Source organism: Hypanus sabinus, chromosome 6, assembly GCF_030144855.1.
Source record: "Hypanus sabinus isolate sHypSab1 chromosome 6, sHypSab1.hap1, whole genome shotgun sequence".
NCBI lineage: Eukaryota > Metazoa > Chordata > Chondrichthyes > Myliobatiformes > Dasyatidae > Hypanus > Hypanus sabinus.
This window is the reverse complement of record NC_082711.1, coordinates 61,906,559-61,924,009: the sequence shown is the minus strand read 5'-3', so window position 1 is coordinate 61,924,009 and position 17,451 is coordinate 61,906,559. Positions and strand designations below refer to the sequence as shown.

General features: G+C 41.1%; 1 protein-coding gene across 4 annotated transcripts in view; it reads right to left on the bottom strand.

Annotated features, from left to right (window-relative positions):
* Positions 1 to 17,451, bottom strand: part of cdk14 (cyclin dependent kinase 14) — a 599,160-nt gene that overhangs the window by 142,114 nt on the left and 439,595 nt on the right. For all 4 annotated transcript variants that reach the window (XM_059972264.1, XM_059972266.1, XM_059972267.1 and 1 more), the window contains one exon: positions 10,723 to 10,862. In XM_059972264.1, coding sequence (XP_059828247.1) covers positions 10,723 to 10,862 — 140 coding nt within the window. The remainder of the gene's footprint in view (positions 1 to 10,722; positions 10,863 to 17,451) is intronic.

Sequence of the window (17,451 nt, the reverse complement as noted above, 5' to 3'; positions counted from 1 at the left end):
TAAAAGTCGATATCTCGCTTTACGTCTCAGAGTGAGTTATTGATGGTGCATCACTGGCTACATAAGAAAATACATTCAGGACATTACTGTGATTAAACATTACATTGCCAGGGCAAATCAGAAACCATGGCTGATCTTATCAACCCTGCAGATCTGCCACCCCCTGCCACTAACCTCATAGATCCCTTACCCCAGAACTCCCATTTCTACCTCCTACCCAAGATCCATAAACCTGCCTGTCAAAGTAGATCCTTATTTTCTGCTTGTTCCTGCCCCACCAAACTTACAACTGCATACCTCAATTCTGTTTCTTCACCCACCACCCTCACCCCGGTTCAGTCCCTTCCTACCTACATCTGTGATGCACCATCAATAACTCACTCTGAGACGTAAGGCGAGATATTTGCTTTTATTGACTAGAAGAAGGAATCAGAAGTGACCATCATACTATGTCCTGGAGACTGAGGCCGAGCATAGGCCTCAGATCGCCTTTATACAGGGGCCTGTGGGAGGAGCCACAGGAGCAGTCAGCAGGGGACGTGTCCAGACAGGCACACGTAGTTCACTACAATCTGTGACACTTCACATGCTCTTGGTCTTTTCAATTACTTTAAGTTCCCTGGCCCTGATCATCTCTTTTTCACTATGTCTAGTCCCTAATCACGTCCATCCCCTATGAGGAGGGCCTTAAAGCTCTCTGCTTCTTTCTAGACAGTAAACCCAACCAGTTCCCCTCCAACATCACTCTCCTCTGTTTGATGGAACTGGTCCTTACTCGTAATAATTTCTACTTTGGCTCCTCCCACTTCCTTTAAACCAAAGGCGTAAGTATGGGCACTCGCACGAGTCCCAGCTATACCTGTCTTTTTGTCAGCTACATGGAACAGTGCATGTTCCAAGCCTACACAGGTATCACAGTCCAACTCTTCCTACGCTACACCGGCGACTGTATTGGTGCTGCTTTCCGCACCCATGTCAATTTTATCAACTTTGCTTCCAACTTCCAGCCTACCCTCAAATTTACTTTGTCCCTTTCCAACACCTCCCTCCCTTTTTCGATCTCTCTGTCTCTATCCTTGGAGCCAGTCTGTCTACTGATATCGTTGATAAATCCACTGATTCTCACACTCCTTGGACTATACCTCTTCCAACCCTGTTACCTGTAAAAATGCCATCTCCTTTTCTCAGTTCCTCCATCGCCACATCTGCTCTCAGGGTGAGGCTTTTCATTCCAGAACTACTGAGATGTCCTCCTTCTTTAAGGAAAAGGGCTTCTCTTCCTCCACCATCAACGCTGCTCTCACCTGCATCTTTTCCACTTCATGTATATCTGCCCTCTCCCCAGCGATAGGGTTCCTCTTATCCTCATGTAGCACCCATGATCCTCCACATCCAGCACATAAATCTCTAACTTCTGCATTTCGAACCGAATTCCACCACCAAACACATCTTACCCTCACCACATTCCACTACCCCTATGAGACTCCCTTGACATTTGTCCTCACCACTGATCTCCCTCCTGTTACATACCCTTGCAAGCAGAACAAGTGCCATACCTGGCCCCTACACCTCCTACCTCACTAACATTTAGGGCCCCAAACAGTCCTTCCAGATGAAGAAACGCTTCACCAATGAGTCTGTTGGGATCATCCCCTGTATCCAGTACTCCCGGTGTGGCTTCTAGTACATTAGTGAGACCCAATGTAGACTGAGATACTGTTTCACCAAGCGCCTATGCTCCATCACCAGAACAAGTGGGATCTCCCAGTGGCCACCCATTTTAATTCCACTTCCCATTCCCACATGTCAGTCCATGGCCTCCTCTACTGCCGCGATGAGGCCAACTCAGGTGGAGAAGCAACACCTTCTATTCTGTCTGAGTACCCTCCAACCTGATGGCATGAACATCGATTTCTCTAACTTCTGGTAATTGCCCCCACTCCTCTCCTTTACCATTCTCCACCTTATCTCGTTTGCTGCCCACCTCCTCTCTCTGGTGCTTCTCTTTCCCTTTCTTCCATGGTCTTCTATCCTCTCCTATCAGATTCTGCCTTCTCCAGCCCTTTAACTAATCAACTTCTTAGCTCTTTACTTCACTTCCTCCTGGTTTCACATATCACCCTGTACTTCATCTTCTCCTCCCCCACTTTCTTATTCTGACCTCTCCTCTTTCTTTCCAGTCCTGATGAAGGGTCTCGACCTCAAACATAGACTGTTGACTCTTTTCCATAAGATGCAGCCTGCTCTGCTGTGTTCCTCCAGCATTTTGTGTTTGCAACCCTGGCTGACTGCAAAGGTTTGTGCTCTGCTTAGGGATGGTGATGCTGTCTTCAGATTGGGGGATATGACAGTTCTAAGGTCAGCAAGCGCCACGCTCTTCCATGCCATTGGGAAGGCAAAGCAAGAGTACTTGCAGAAAATTCACACGTACCTTTGTAGCACCGGGGAAACACAGTGCATGTGAAAAGTATACAAGCCATAACAGAGTCCATCCTGTCATCCATGCCTCCTTTCCTGATAGGCTGAATGCCTTCTATTCACAACTTGATGCAATGAATGATGTGACAGAGGAAAGCCCTCTTCCCGCGTGAGGAATAGGCACCCTGTCTGGCCATAGCTGAGATGAGGAGGATCTTAGACAGGGTAAATCCACACAAACAGAGGGGCCATTCAACATACCTGGTCAAGTTCTGAGGGATTGTGCAGTCCATCTAACAGAGGTCTTGATAGACATTTTTTAGTATCTCTTTGTAACAAACCTCTGTTTCTGCAGGCTTCAAGGCAACCACTATCATTCTGGTGCCTAAGAGAGGACAGTAACTGACCTAAATGATTACCCCCCAGTGACACTCACCTCAACCTTCATGAAGTGCTTTGAGCGGCTGGTAATGGATCATATAAAATCCCACCTTTCAGTTATATTGGACGCTTTCCAGTTTGTCTATCGCTCAAATTAATCCACTGATGATGCCATAGCCTCAGCCCTCCACTCCAACCTGTCCCACCTAGAAAACGATGCTTCATATGCCAGGATGTTGTTCATTGACTTCAGTTTCTCTGTACCTGGATCTCGGGCTTCTCGGCATAAAGACCCCAAACAATCCACGTTGGCAGCAACATCTCCTGATCAATCACGCTGAGCTCTGGTGCCCCTCAAGGCTGTGTGCTCAGCTCGCTGCTGTTCATGCAGCTGACTCAAGACTGCACTGCCAGATCCAGCTCAGACAACATCATCAGGTTCACTGACAATAGGCAGTGGTTGGCCTCATTGGCAACAACGATGAGTTGCATGCAGAGAGGAGATAGAGGCTTGCTAAACAAAACCTTGCATTTCAATGAGGACAAGACAAACAAGATCATTGTGGACTTCAGAATCAACCACTCTCCATTGCACATCGACACCTCTGCCATGAAGAGAGTGAACAGCACAAATTTCCTTGGTGTGCACAGAACAGATCATCTAGCCTGGACCCCCAACACCTCGTTAGCCAAGAAGGCACAGCAGTCTCTGCGCTTGCTGTGGAAATTAAGGCATGCAGGGCTCCCCACTCCCACACTAACAACTTTCTACAGGAGCACCATCAAGGGTCCTGTCTGCTTGCATCATTGTGGCCTACAGATGCTGCATCAGATTGCAAGAGTCTGAGGATAGTAAACACTGCAAAGAGGATCATGGGGGTCTCCCTTTCCCCCTATTTGTGACATTCACTGGGACATTGTATAGAAAGGGCCCAAAATACCACTGAAGATCCCTACCACCCATCTCACAATCTCTTTGATCCACTTCCGTCAAGAAGGAGGTACAGGAGCATAAGTATTAGGACTGCTGGACTGGGTAACAGCTTCTGCCCCCAGGCTGTGAGACTCATGAATATTCACAAGCTGTTTGCTCTTTATCTATGCTGCACACTTCATGTGCATTTTGAAACATATTACAATAACCCATCTGTGGTAATATTTTATTTCATGTGCTATGTGTGATATATGCATTGTGGTGCGCTGTGGTCCGGAGGAATGTTGTTTCATTTTGGTTGTACCATCAAATGAAAATAAACTTGAACTTATTTGACTTGACTGCAACTTCACCAATCTTGGTATCATCTGTAAACTTGTTAATCCACCTATCTACATTTTCATCTAAGTCACTGATGTACTGTACAGTCGGCCCTCTTTATCCGCGAGGGATTGGTTCCGGGACTCCCCGCAGATACCAAAATTCGTGGATGCTCAAGTCCCTTATTCAACCTGTCTCAATCCAGTGAGCCTTAGGACCCAGCGGAACCCCAGACCTTATTTAACCTGTCTCAGTGCAGTGGACGCTAGGACCTGGCGGCAGAGATCTGAATCCGCAGTGTTTCTGTTCACGAAAATAATCATGATCCCGATTGAAAATAAAGTGGAAATAATAAAGCGATCAGAGGTGAAATGCCATCGGTCATTGGAAAAGTGTTAGGCTACGTCGGTCAACAGTTGGAACAATCTTAATGGAGGATGTGAAAAGCCCTGCCCCAATGAAAGCAACAATTATTACTAAGCAATGCAGTGGTTGAAGGGTCTCGGCCCGAAACGTCGACAGCGCTTCTCCTTATAGATGCTGCCTGGCCTGCTGTGTTCCACCAGCATTTTGTGTGTGCAGTGGTTTAATTATTGGGTTTTAGGGTCTTTGATCCTCCACATCAAGCCGACACAGAAAGAGAGCACGTTTGGAAGTGGTCTGTCACTGGATCGAACTCGGGAACTTCCCGAGCCCGGCACTGAAACATACGTTCTTAAGCGTTTTATATACATAGAAAGGTAAAATATATACTAAGAAAAGCATTTGAATAACTGACGCTAAATAATACTGGATGTACCTGTTCCGACTTACTTAGTAAGAGAACTTCCGATTTTTTTTTAATCCCGATCCACGATAACCCACGCACATCCTCCCGTGTACTTTAAATCATCTCTAGATTACTTATAATACCTAATACAATGTAAATGCTATGTAAAATAGATTTAATAATGCATTGTTTAGGGAATAATGATAAGAAAAAAAAGTCTGGACATGCTCGAACAACAAGTGCTGTAAGAGCACTTCTGGGTTTTCGCGATTCACGGTTGATTGAATTCGCACATAAGGAATTCGCGGATAAGGAGGGCCAACTGTATATTACAAACAACAGATTCTTGTGGAACTGCACTGCTTATAGACCTGCAGCCAAAATAACAGCACTCCCTCTTCACTTTCTGTCTTCTTTGGACAACCTAGTTCTCAATCTTTCTCCTTGTTAAATACTGCTATAGTACTTCAGCCACTTGCTCTGGTTCCAAGCACAAATACTCTCCTTCATCTTTGAGTGGACCTACCCTTTCCATCGTTATCTTCTTTACAAAACACCTTGGATTCTCCTTGGATCCTGTCCACCAAAGTCATTTCATTGCCTTATTGAGCACATTCCTGCCAGCTTTATATTCCACAAGGGCCCAGACTAACTTTAGCTTCCGAACCTTACATAGACTTCCTTTTCTTTCCCAACTAAATTTAGGATGTTCCAGGACATCCAAGATTCTCTTACCTTACTATCCTTGTCTTTACTCCTTACTAGAACATGCCAATCTTGAATTCTGATCAGCTGGTCTTTACTCAACTCTCATGTGTCAGACAGCAGCTGCTCCCAATCAACACCCTTTAACTCTTGACTTATGCAATCAGTACTTGCCCTCACCCAATTTAGTATATTCTGGTAAGGTCCAATTTTTATCCTTGCTTACTGCATAACTATCTTAAACATAGTGAGTTGTGGTCGCTATTTTCAAAATGTTCACCCACTATTTCATAAATCACCTGACTTGGCTCATTTCCTAAAACCAGGTCTAATATTTTCTTGCTTGTAGTTGGATTCACTATTTCTTGTTTCAAGAAACTCTCTTGGATGCACTAAAGAAGTCCTGTCCCATTTAAGCTTCTTACATGAAGGAAATTCCAGTCATTACTGGGGAAGTTAAAGTCCTCCATTATGACAATTCTGTTGTTTCTGCACCTTTTCATAACTTGTTCCAAGTTCATTCCTCCTCCGCATAATACTCATCACATTTGGAATATGCATATTTTGGTCCATCAGAAGCAACATGTTCATTAGCATATTCTTTGCTCTCCTTCTCTTCCATCTTTCTTTTCCTCAACCTGACTACTTGCTGTCGTATCTCCCTGCCTCTCTAGTAGTGATAGCAAACTGTCAATGAGGATATTGGTTCCCCTCCAGTATTGATGCTAACCGTCCTGTTTTTCTGAACAGGAAGGCAAGTAACATGAGCTTATCTACGAATAACAGGCTGTACTCCACATCTAAGGCAAGTAATGAAAGCCTTCTACTTCCAAATATTTACATAGACTCCCTAACTTTAAACTTCTGACAACATTTTTGTGCACCAAAAATGTATAACTTTAGGTCTTATACTAGGACAATAATCCACATCACATTTGTTCTACTTAAGATTCTGGTAGCCTCAATAAAATTGAGCTCACGTCATCAGTCTGAAGACAATAACAAGTCCGGTTTCCTCCCACAATCCAAAGACATACCAGTTGTTAGGTTAATTGTAAACTGTCCCATGATTAGGCTAGGGTTAAACGTGGGGTTGTTGGTGGTGCAGATCGAAGGGCTGGAAGAGCCTATTCCACACTGTATCCCAATAAAAAAAAACAACCTAGGCAAAGTCGGAGAATAAACAATACAACCTGCTTTTCTCTAGATAATTTGACAATTTAATTATTCTTCACATAAACTACAGTTAATGGGTTTTCAATAAATTTGATTGTGAAGGATACAGAAGACAGACAGACACACAAAACAATCCAAACACAAATTTGTACCCTAAGTTGCTCTCCATTAAACCTTCTTTGCTCTGGAGGTAGATTAAGTGATTTTCCTTCCAACAGCACTGTAACCAGAACACACATGGCAGTCTGCACATAAATGTTTTTTCAAAGATTATATGTACTATTTGCTCTAATTTTTATTACACGGTCACACAAAGCATCAACATTTGTTAGTTTTTGAATACCTTAAAAAAAAGTAGTAGACTGCAGGACTTTGGCAGAATGGGAGAATGAGTGAGAAGTGACAGATGGAATACAGTGTAGATATGTGTATGGTCATGCACTTTAGTAGAAGGAATAAATGTGTAGACTATATTCTAAATGCAGATCAAATTCAGATATCAGAAGTACAAAGGGACATGGGAGTCCACATGCAAGTTTCCCTAAAGGTTAACTTGCAGGTGGAGTCGAAGGTACGGAAGGCAAAAACAATGTTAACATTTATTTTGACAAGACTAGGTTATAAATTCTAGGGTGTAATGACCAGGCTTTTAAGGCATTGATCAGACCACACCTAGGGTATTGTGAGCAGTTGGTACTCCTCATCTAGAAAGGACGTGCTGGCATTAGTGAGAGTATAGAGGAAGTTCACAAGAATGATGCTGGAAATGAAAGCGTTAACATATTGTACGAGGAACTATTGATGGTTCAGGGCCTGTACAGATTGGAAGAATGAGGGGTGATATCATCAAATATTGATGGCTTAGAATTGAGTGGACATGGAGAGAATGCTTCTGGTGAGGGAATCGAAGGACCAGAGGGCACAGTCTCAGAATTTAAGGTTGTCCCTTTTCAACAGAGATAAGGAGGAACTTTTTTAGCTGGAGGGTGGTGATTCTCTGGAATTCATTGGCACAGATGGCTGTGAAGGCCTAGTCATTGGGTATGTTTGAATACTGGAGGGTGGTTGGTCACTAATAGTAGTACAAAACAGACTTTAATAGATGCTTTCATTTTTTGCTACTGCTCAATTCCATGTTCATCTCCTTTGTTTCTAACAGTGTAATCACAGAGTAATCTAATGCAAAGGACATTTGATCAGAATTGGAGAATCTGTATTTGGGTAGATCAACACTTGAATAGTTTGTGAAGGTGTTTCTGTAAAGAATGACATATCATTTCACATTTGGAAAATATCTCATCTTAAGAACAACACTATCTCAATACATTCAGGTGAATCAAGTCATGCAATGAAAGTATATTTATAACTGACTATTATTTTAACTTCAGAATTGGAATAGAAATTGGTTTATTGTAGTCACATGTACCAAGATACAGTGAAAAACTTGTCTCCATACTGTTGATATAGTTTGGTTCATTACACAATGCACTGAGGTAGAACAGGATAAAACAATAACAGTGTGGAATAAAGTGTAATAGTGATAGAGAAAGTCCAGGTAAACAATAAAGTGCAAGATTGAAACAAAGCAGACTCTGAAGTCAAAAGCCTATCTTACTGTACTAGGGAACCATTTAATAGTCTTACAACAACAGAGTAGAAGCTCTCCTTCAGCCTGGTGTTGTGTGCTTTCAGGTTTTTGTATCTTTTGCCTGATGTGTGGAGAGAGAAGAGACAATGTCTAGGGTGGTAGAATCTTTGATTATGCTTGCTGCTTTGCCAAAGTAGTGCAAAGTATAGGCAGAGTACACAGATGGGAACCTGGTGTTTGTGATGTGCTGAGCTGCATCCACACTGCTCGGCAGTGGCTTGCAACCACCTGCAGAGTAGTTGCCATACCAAGGCATTATGCATTCAGATAGAACGCTTTCTATGCTACATTGATAAAAGTTGCTAAGAGTCGACAGCAAAATGCCAAATTTTTTTAGCCTCCTGAGGAAGTAGAGCTTACTGTGACAACAATGTGGTTGGACCAGAGCAGGCTATTAGTGATGTTTACTCTTAGGAACCTTAAGTTCTCAACCTTCTCGACTTCCACACCACTGATTTAGACAGGACCATGTGCACTACACCCCTTTCTGAAGTCAATGACCAGCTCTTTGGTTTTGCTGAGTTTGAGAGAAAGGCTGTCATCATGGTAACATGTTTCTGAGCTCTCTATCTCCTTCTTGTACTCGCACTCATTGCTGTTTGAGATATGGACCACCACAGTGGCATCATCTCCAAGCGTGTAAATGAAATTGGAGCGGCATCTGGCAACACAGTTATGTGTGCACAGGGAGTAGAATAGGGGGTTGAGGATGCAACCTTACGGAGCACCAACGTTTACAATCATAGAGGAGACGATACCACCTTACTGGTCAGGGAGACAAGAGTATACTTGCAGATGGAGTCATCAACTCCCAGGGTTATAGTTTTATAGAAATATAGTCCTAAGCTTATTTATGAAATAATCTACTTCCATAAAGAATGAACAGACTTTCTTTGTACTGACAATGAATTGCACTTTATCCATTACTCTGGTGAACTCACTTTTGCTACAGATGCTTTGCTGCACAGTCAGCTGTCTCTATAAATTTGAACTTATCACCCTTTATTTGACCACAGATTGATGTAATATACTGGTTGCCAGGGGGAGAAAGAAACACTAAATTATTGGTTGCAGAGATTGTATGACTAAAAACACTATAATCTTGGCAAATATAACCAGAACATCTGCAGTCACTAAGGAGCCATCAAAATCAGGTGTCACTTGGATCTAGACCTCCAAGTTACATTTTTCCTTGGAGACGTGCAGGTAACTGATCCAGGGCCAGTGCAGCTGCTTCCAGTGTAGGCTCCTCTCCTCCTCTGTGGTTTCATCATTCAATCCTCATGATCTTTATCTGACAACCCTGATGCAAGATACATTTCCTTAAATTCATAAACAGGGCATGCTTAGTATTGTGGTGATATTACAATGTGATTTTACTTTGACCAAATCTTATTAAGATTTTTGGAAAAAGAAACTTCTGGCAACTAAATTGAAACCTGCTTGCTTCTCAATCATTTGCCCACTTTCTGGTTTAGTAGGAAATACTATCCAAGGGAAAAATAATAGCAAATTAACCTATGTTCTATTTGCCAGAGCAAGCAGGATCTCCCAATGGCCACACATTTTAATTCCACGTCTCATTCCTATTCCGATATGTCAATCCATGGCCTCCTCTACTGTCAAGATAAAGCCACATTCAGGTTGGAGGAACAACACCTTATATACTGGCTGGGTAGCCTCCAACCTGATGGCAAGAACATTGATTTCTCTAACTTCTGTTAATGGCCCCCCTCCCCTTCTTACCCTGTCCCTATTTATTTATAAATATATATATATATATATATATATATTTTTTTTTTTTTCTCTCTCTTTCCCTCTCACAATAACTCCTTGCCCATTTCCATCTTTGTCTGGTGCTCCCCTCCCCCTTTCTTTCTTCCAAGGCCTTCCATCCTACGATACTCCCCCTTCTCTAGCCTTGTATCCCTTTTGCCAATCCACTTCCCAGCTCTGAGCTTAATCCCTCTCCCTCTTGTCTTCTCCTATCATTTTGGATCTCCCCCTCCCCCTCCCCCTTTCAAATCTCTTACTATCTCTTTTTTCAGTTAGTCCTGACAAAGGGTCTTGACCCGAAACGTCAAATGTACTTCTTCCTATAGATGCTGCCTGGCCTGCTGCGTTCCACCAGCATTTTGTGTGTTGCTTGGATTTCCAGCATCTGCAGGTTTCCTCATGTTAGCAAATTAACAATTTTTTTTAGTATTTCTATTTTTCTCATGCTCATTACCACGTGAACAAGCTTCAAAAAGTGCTACCTTGTTTAAAAAAAGGGGTTTGCAATTATTTGAACAGGGAATTTTTCCCTAATGGCCATTTATATGAAACACACATTGTGATGAACTTGACAACAGTCAGTGTCATACTTACTGTCTGAGAGTTCCCACAGCCGCGGAGGAAGATCACTGAAGTACTCGTGATTCAGTGCCGATAAAGCTGACAGTCTTTTCTTTGGGAAGCACTGTAGAAGTTTGGAGGCAAGATCTTCAGCATGGGCCACATAATCTAGTCTGAAACATAAGAGTGCAAAAGGATATTACTTCAGTTTGCAAGGCATACTATAGGGTCACCCAACACAATAGTTTAATGTAAATAGAACCAGCTGCTGAGACTATGAAGAAATTAGTTAAATATAAGTGAAGTGCTGTGCAAATGATTTGCATGTTTAAAAAAGCAGTGCTTATCAAGCAAAATATCTGAATATAAAGTTATCAGAACACCACAAAAGCATCAGCTATATTACATTATCTCAAAATTACCAAAACATGAGGGATAAATGCACCTCCACCATTTCCTACTGTATTTTGCTTATGAATCTAACTAGAAAATTTGTTGGACATCAAAGAACCTCATTTTCACAAGCATGAAAATAGTCCGGTAATTAACAATTAGTCTAAATAATTGGTATAATTTCTTAAGCTGATTTATAAACCAAAGTGTTGGGGGAAAATTGCACATGCCAAAAAAACAGTCCAGCATTTTTAACTTTACATCAATATAATTTACCTCTCAATCCTAGGAAAAAACGCAGTAAGTAGAAAAGGGACTCACAAAGCCTTTTTTTTTAATAATGTTTCTGCACATTAAAGCAGAATCATTAATTTCTACATTTTCCCACATCTCCTTTGCCAGTCACAGCTCCTCCCTGGATCGATTTTCCTCCATGTGTTTACATGCCCTATAATCTACCCAAATCTTTTGATAATATCTGTACATGTTCCAAATTGTGAGAACATGTTTCTTTCACATGAAAGAGACTTTGTTGTAGACTGTTGGAATTTTATCTGTGGCGAGGTTCAAAAACAACTACATCTATAAACACATACATTTTCAATCAGTAACCTCATGCCAGAAAAGTTTTTCCAAAGCTAACTGACAGCCTTGGCTTCAAAGCCCCAAAGCTGAATAACTGTGACACTTAACACCATTTCCTTGTAGTCTTCTCCTTTTTAATCCCTAATGAACTTTTACTTCAGATTAGTTGGGAATTTTTCTCATGACCGCTCCTACAAATGGAATGCTGTCAAAATATCAGTAAACATCAAACTGACAGTGTGATGATTTTAATCACCCCTATCAATCTCAATCTTGTCATCACTTATATTAATTATATAATTGAAGAACCAACAATTGCATAGTTTGTTGGATCTATGCTTATAAAGGTAGATGTGATCCACATTACATTTAGCTTAAATCTATCATATATGAATCATAAAAGGCATAATTCCTTTAAATTATGTTAAGATTCATTGTTGCTGGATTGGTTATGAAGGCAATGGCTCAAAACTTCCTATTTATCTTGAGGAGGATAACCTGGAATTTCTACACAAAATCTGACAATATTGTGCTGAATTATTGGGAGCTACTACTGTATCCCGCAGGCTCTTGTGTAAGCATTTCCAAAACTCTCAATCATCCTCATAACTGCACTATTCCTATTATGATCTAACATGAGATTCCTTAAGTGTTCTAACAAGGAGATATGAACTCTTCGTAGTTTTGTTGTGAATAAGCTAGGGAAAATTACACTGAACCTGTGGCAGCCTAGAGCATGCAACCTCTGACAGCATCTTTAATTCAATGAAGAGGAAGCACTGGAAGTGAAACAAACAAGTTCAAAATTTAAAGTTCAAGTTCACAGTAAATTTATTATCAAACTACCTATATTTGCCATATACAACCTTGAGATATGTTTTCTTGCAGGCATACCCAGAAAATACAACGAAACACAATAGAATCAATGAAAGACCACAATGAAAGAATGGACAAACAACTAATGTGCACAGGACAACAAACTGTGAAAATACAAAAGAAATATTTAAGCAATAGATATCAAGAACATGAGATGAATATACTTAGAAGTGAGTACATAGGTTGTGGAAACAGTTCAGTGAAGTTGAGTGAGGTTATCCCTCCGGCTCAAGAGCCGTACCTTTTCCCTGATGGTAACAGCAAGAAGAGAGTATAACCTGGATGCTGGGGTTCCGTGATGATTGATGCTGCTTTCCTGCAACAATGCTTAATGTATATGTGCTCAATGGTGAGGAGAGCTTTACCTATGATGTACTGCACTGTATCCATTACTATTTGTAGTCTTTTCCATTCAAGGATGGTGGTGTTTCCATACCATGTTGTGATGCAACCAGTCAATATACTCTCCACCACACATTTATAGGAGTTTGTAAAAGTTTTATATGTCATGACAAGTCTAAGGAAGTAGAAGTGGTGCTGTGCTGATGGAGATTGTGGAGGAGGTGTTGTTGCCAATCCAAACTGACTAGGGTCTGCAAGTGAGGAAATCGAAGATCGAATTGCACAAGGAAGTATTGGGCCAAGGTCTTGAAGTTTATTTACTTAGCTTTGAGGTGATGATAGTTTTGAGTATCTAACTGTAGACAATAAAGAGCATCTTGAAGCTTTATATAATGTACATTTTAAGGGAATTAATTTAAATCAATTATTTTGCTTTGCTGTGCTTGAACTAAAAGACATAAATGTTTCTGTGGGATTTACCAACAGAAGACCTTGCAATGTATAGATTCACTTACCCAGTTGCAGCTTCCTGCATGAAAGGGATTTGAGCTGGAGAATTGACTTGGTTAAAGTGAATTCAGCAGAAAGGCAAGCAACACAAACAGGTATGTGACACCCAAAGTATCCAGAATCACCTCCTCCTACCTGTCTGAATCTGCAATGCACTGTCAGAACATTTAAGAAACATCCTGGCTAGCACTTGACTCACCAAGGCAAAGAAGGCCCTGTATTCAGTGCAGGCAAATGTGACAAGAAAGTTGGGAACAATGGTGTGCACAGACCTGTTCCTGTGCTGTACACCCCTGTGACTACAGCTTCAAATTCACTCCTGAGTAGTGTTACAGAATCTCACAGACAACTGCTGCATTGAATACAGTCCATTTTTCTATTCTACAGATTGCTTTCTTCACTGCACAGATGCTATGACATTCAATATGAATGACCTGAGGAAAGAAGAGAATAGATCAACCCACACCAAGGCAAAAACTGAACGACCAGGCAATTCACAGTTATGGAAAACATGATGTGGAAAGGATGGTTTAAAAGACTGTGATTAAAATTAAGTTAAATTCTCTCTATGGCAATTCAATAAGTGTCAGTAATAAGGAATAAAAGCTGGAGGCAAATATACATATTGCAAGGAACTGGACATTGAAAGGATACTAGAAATGAGATTACACAAAATTCAATACAAGAAATTAAGCATTGCAACACATCTAAAAATATTTATTAAAAATAGAGCTCAATAAGAGTTGGCCTGAACAAGCTGTACTTGTTAGAGATAACATACGGCAGTAGGACAAAGAAATTCTTTTTGAAATAATTTGAAAGAATTTCCTGCAAGATGGCAGCACACTCAGATGCAGCAGTTTCCACAGGGCCAACCAAAGCTGTTATTCTGTTTTGTAAACATATTTGTTCAGATCACGAGACCCTGCGGGACATTAAGGATTTAAACTACTGCAGGTGTACCCTATGAACTCGCTGATTAGTGGAGAAACTGAATGAGCTGGACTTGATGCAGATCGTGCTGCTGTCTGTGTCAGAGAGGCGATGGTCTGCAAAGGTGGTGTGCTGTCTAATAGTGAGTGATTGCCTTTGTCCCATTTCTTGTGACCACAAGACCCAGTTGGATGTTTATAATGCTCCCAGTCCAATGCACTGCTTTATTGACAAATGGCAGGAGATCTGTGTGGTCTCAATTGTACTGAGGACTTCGCCTCAAAATGCAGTGTCACCTCCCTGTAGCTACCCAGGAGAGAGGTGTTAGTTAGCGCACTCCACCGGTGTGGTGTCCATGCTGGACTCAGTGCTGCTCTCCAGTGCTTGCTCGGCAGAAGACAAGATGTATTGTGCTGGTCTGCAGATTGCTGCAACACTGATGTACTCAGACACTTGGACTATTTGTGTGTGACTGTATTTTACTGTTGTCTTATATGTGCTATGTGTGCCTTGTGCTGTGAATGACTATTGGTACTGAGTTTTGCACCTTGGCTGTTTTGCTGTTGTGTTTGGCTGTATTCATGGGTATTTATGTTTGGTTGAACGACTATTAAACTCAAAATTTAAATGAACCTTTCAGTAAGACAAAAATAGAATCCATCTGGATGATGACCAAAGATGACAGTGTCAGTCATACTATCTGGTTTGTCTGCAGACCATCTAATAAATGAAGGAAGCTGGAGGAAAAAAATATAGCAATAAGTTAGGAAAATGATCAACAAACAGAATATTAATCAAAGCAGATTTCAACTATTCTGAAATTAAGTGGCCAGAAAGTATAAATAGAAATGATTAGAGAACTGCATACTGAACTCCAGTGTGTAAGAAGTTCAACAAGCCAGCTAGTTCCAGTAATCAGAAATGAACCAGAGTGGACTCCTCAATGAACACTAAGACAACATTGAACAGTCTCTATTTTCACCAGAATGTTTGGAGGATCAGTTCAACTTCATTCTGGGTTCTCGAACCTTACAGAAATTGGCATTCACCCAACTTGATTCATTCCAAACTTCATCCAGAAATCTGTGCACATTAATATGAGGGGAGGTCAATGAACATTGCCAAAAGATCTCATTTATTCCAACTGTAATCGAAAATGATTAAGGTCCACTTGAAATGTTAACGCAGTTTCTCTTTCACAGGATCTGCCTAACCTTGCTGAATATTTCTAACAATTTCAGTTTTTGTTTTCAATTTCAAGCATCTGCAGGATTTTCATCATGGTTGCTGAAGATCACCTTAGCCTTAGAACCGCACTACAAAATTTCCTAGGACTGTCTTAGGTCCAACAAACTTAAGATGCTCTATCAATGATATTTTCTCTAACTTGTCAAAAGTACAGCTGATCACTAAGAATGTAAGAGTTTTGAGCTCCACTAACAAATGAAGCAGGCTACATCAAGGTCCATCAAGAACAATCTGACCATATGAGTGTCAGAAAATGATCATCTTGACAAGGAAGTCTAACCACTTCCCCATGGCGATCAAAGACATCACCATTATCTAATCTACCACCATCATATTCTGGAGAGTTTATGGATCAGAAACGTAACTCTGTCAGTCACTCAACAAAGATATGAGTAACTCATCTCATTTTCTGAAATCCATATTAACGGAGGGATGAAACACTCTCATTTCACAATAACACTTCTGAAGCTCAACATCATGCAGGTTGAAACGACCTTCACATTTGGCCATCAAGTCCTACTTCACATACTCACACTCCCCACGACATTACCATAGCTGAAGGTTTCTTCTTCTCAGACAGTTCTTCTGATTGACCATATCCTGCTTTCATTCCAGCCTCAGAGTTCTGAGGTCAGTGTGGTAAATGCAGACTCCTCCACTGACTGGGGAGCAAGTGGCTGATGAGACAAGCGGGTGGATGCCTGTCATGAGCTTTTTCATTGCTTTTGAAAGGTTTCTGTGTGTGCACAATGCATGGACTCCGGTTCTCAATATCAAGGAAATTCCTAGGAATTCTCCAAATTCACTGCAAATACTAATGGAGAATTGGATTGCTCTGTGAGCTGGCATAGACTGGATGAGATGAAATCGCTTTCTTCCATGTTGTAAGCAAATATGGACAGCACGGAGTTCTCAACTCACCTGCCAACATCTTACTAGTCAAGCTCTTTTGGATTTTTGTATACTTCACTAGGACTAACTCTCATCTTCATGAATCCCAGTGAACATGCACACATTGTACTTAATATTTCCTTACAAGACCACTCTCCTCATTCCAAATTAATAAGGTGAGCATTTGCATCATTGCCAAGGCAAATATGCCCTTCCTGAAATAGGGAAACCAAAACCAATACATTACTCCAGGAGTGAACATAGAACAGTACAGCACAGCAACAGGCTCTTCAGCCCACAATGAAGTGCCAAACCAAATTAGTAACCAAATGACCAACTAAACTAATTCCCTCTGGCCTAAACAACATCCATCTCCTTCCATTATCCTCACATTCATGTCCCTATCTAAACATCTCTAAAAAGTACCACCACCCCAGACACCCACCACCTCAAGGCCACACACTGGGAATCTACAGCGACCTTCGGCTTTTGAGATGGAAGGAGCTGAGCATTTCACAAACTAACCATTTTCCTCATTTGTCGAGCATCTCCTGCCTCTTTTGCATACGAAATGCAATTCCCTTCTGATTTGATAATCAACTCAGAACCCACAATCCCAAAGAAGGAGCAAGTCATCCTCACCCCAAGGGATTGCCTAAGAAGGTGTCTCACAGTGAGAGAGACCCACTCAGGGAACCTCATGCTGTGCACTGATAGATAATTTTTTTCAATGGCCATTTTAATTATCAAGTGGAATCACTTCAACATAATTAAGAAAGTAAAGTTAATATTGAAAGGTTGTTTCACTGGCCATATAGCGAAAGCTAGGGCATCATCAATTTAGTATCATAAATTTTAATTAAACTGTTGATATTTAATTGATTTTACTAATTGAGGGCAAATATGACAAAGAATGCACAATAAACAATGGGTATTAAAAACAGGATAGAAAAAAACAGATGGATACTTGAATGTATGACCCAC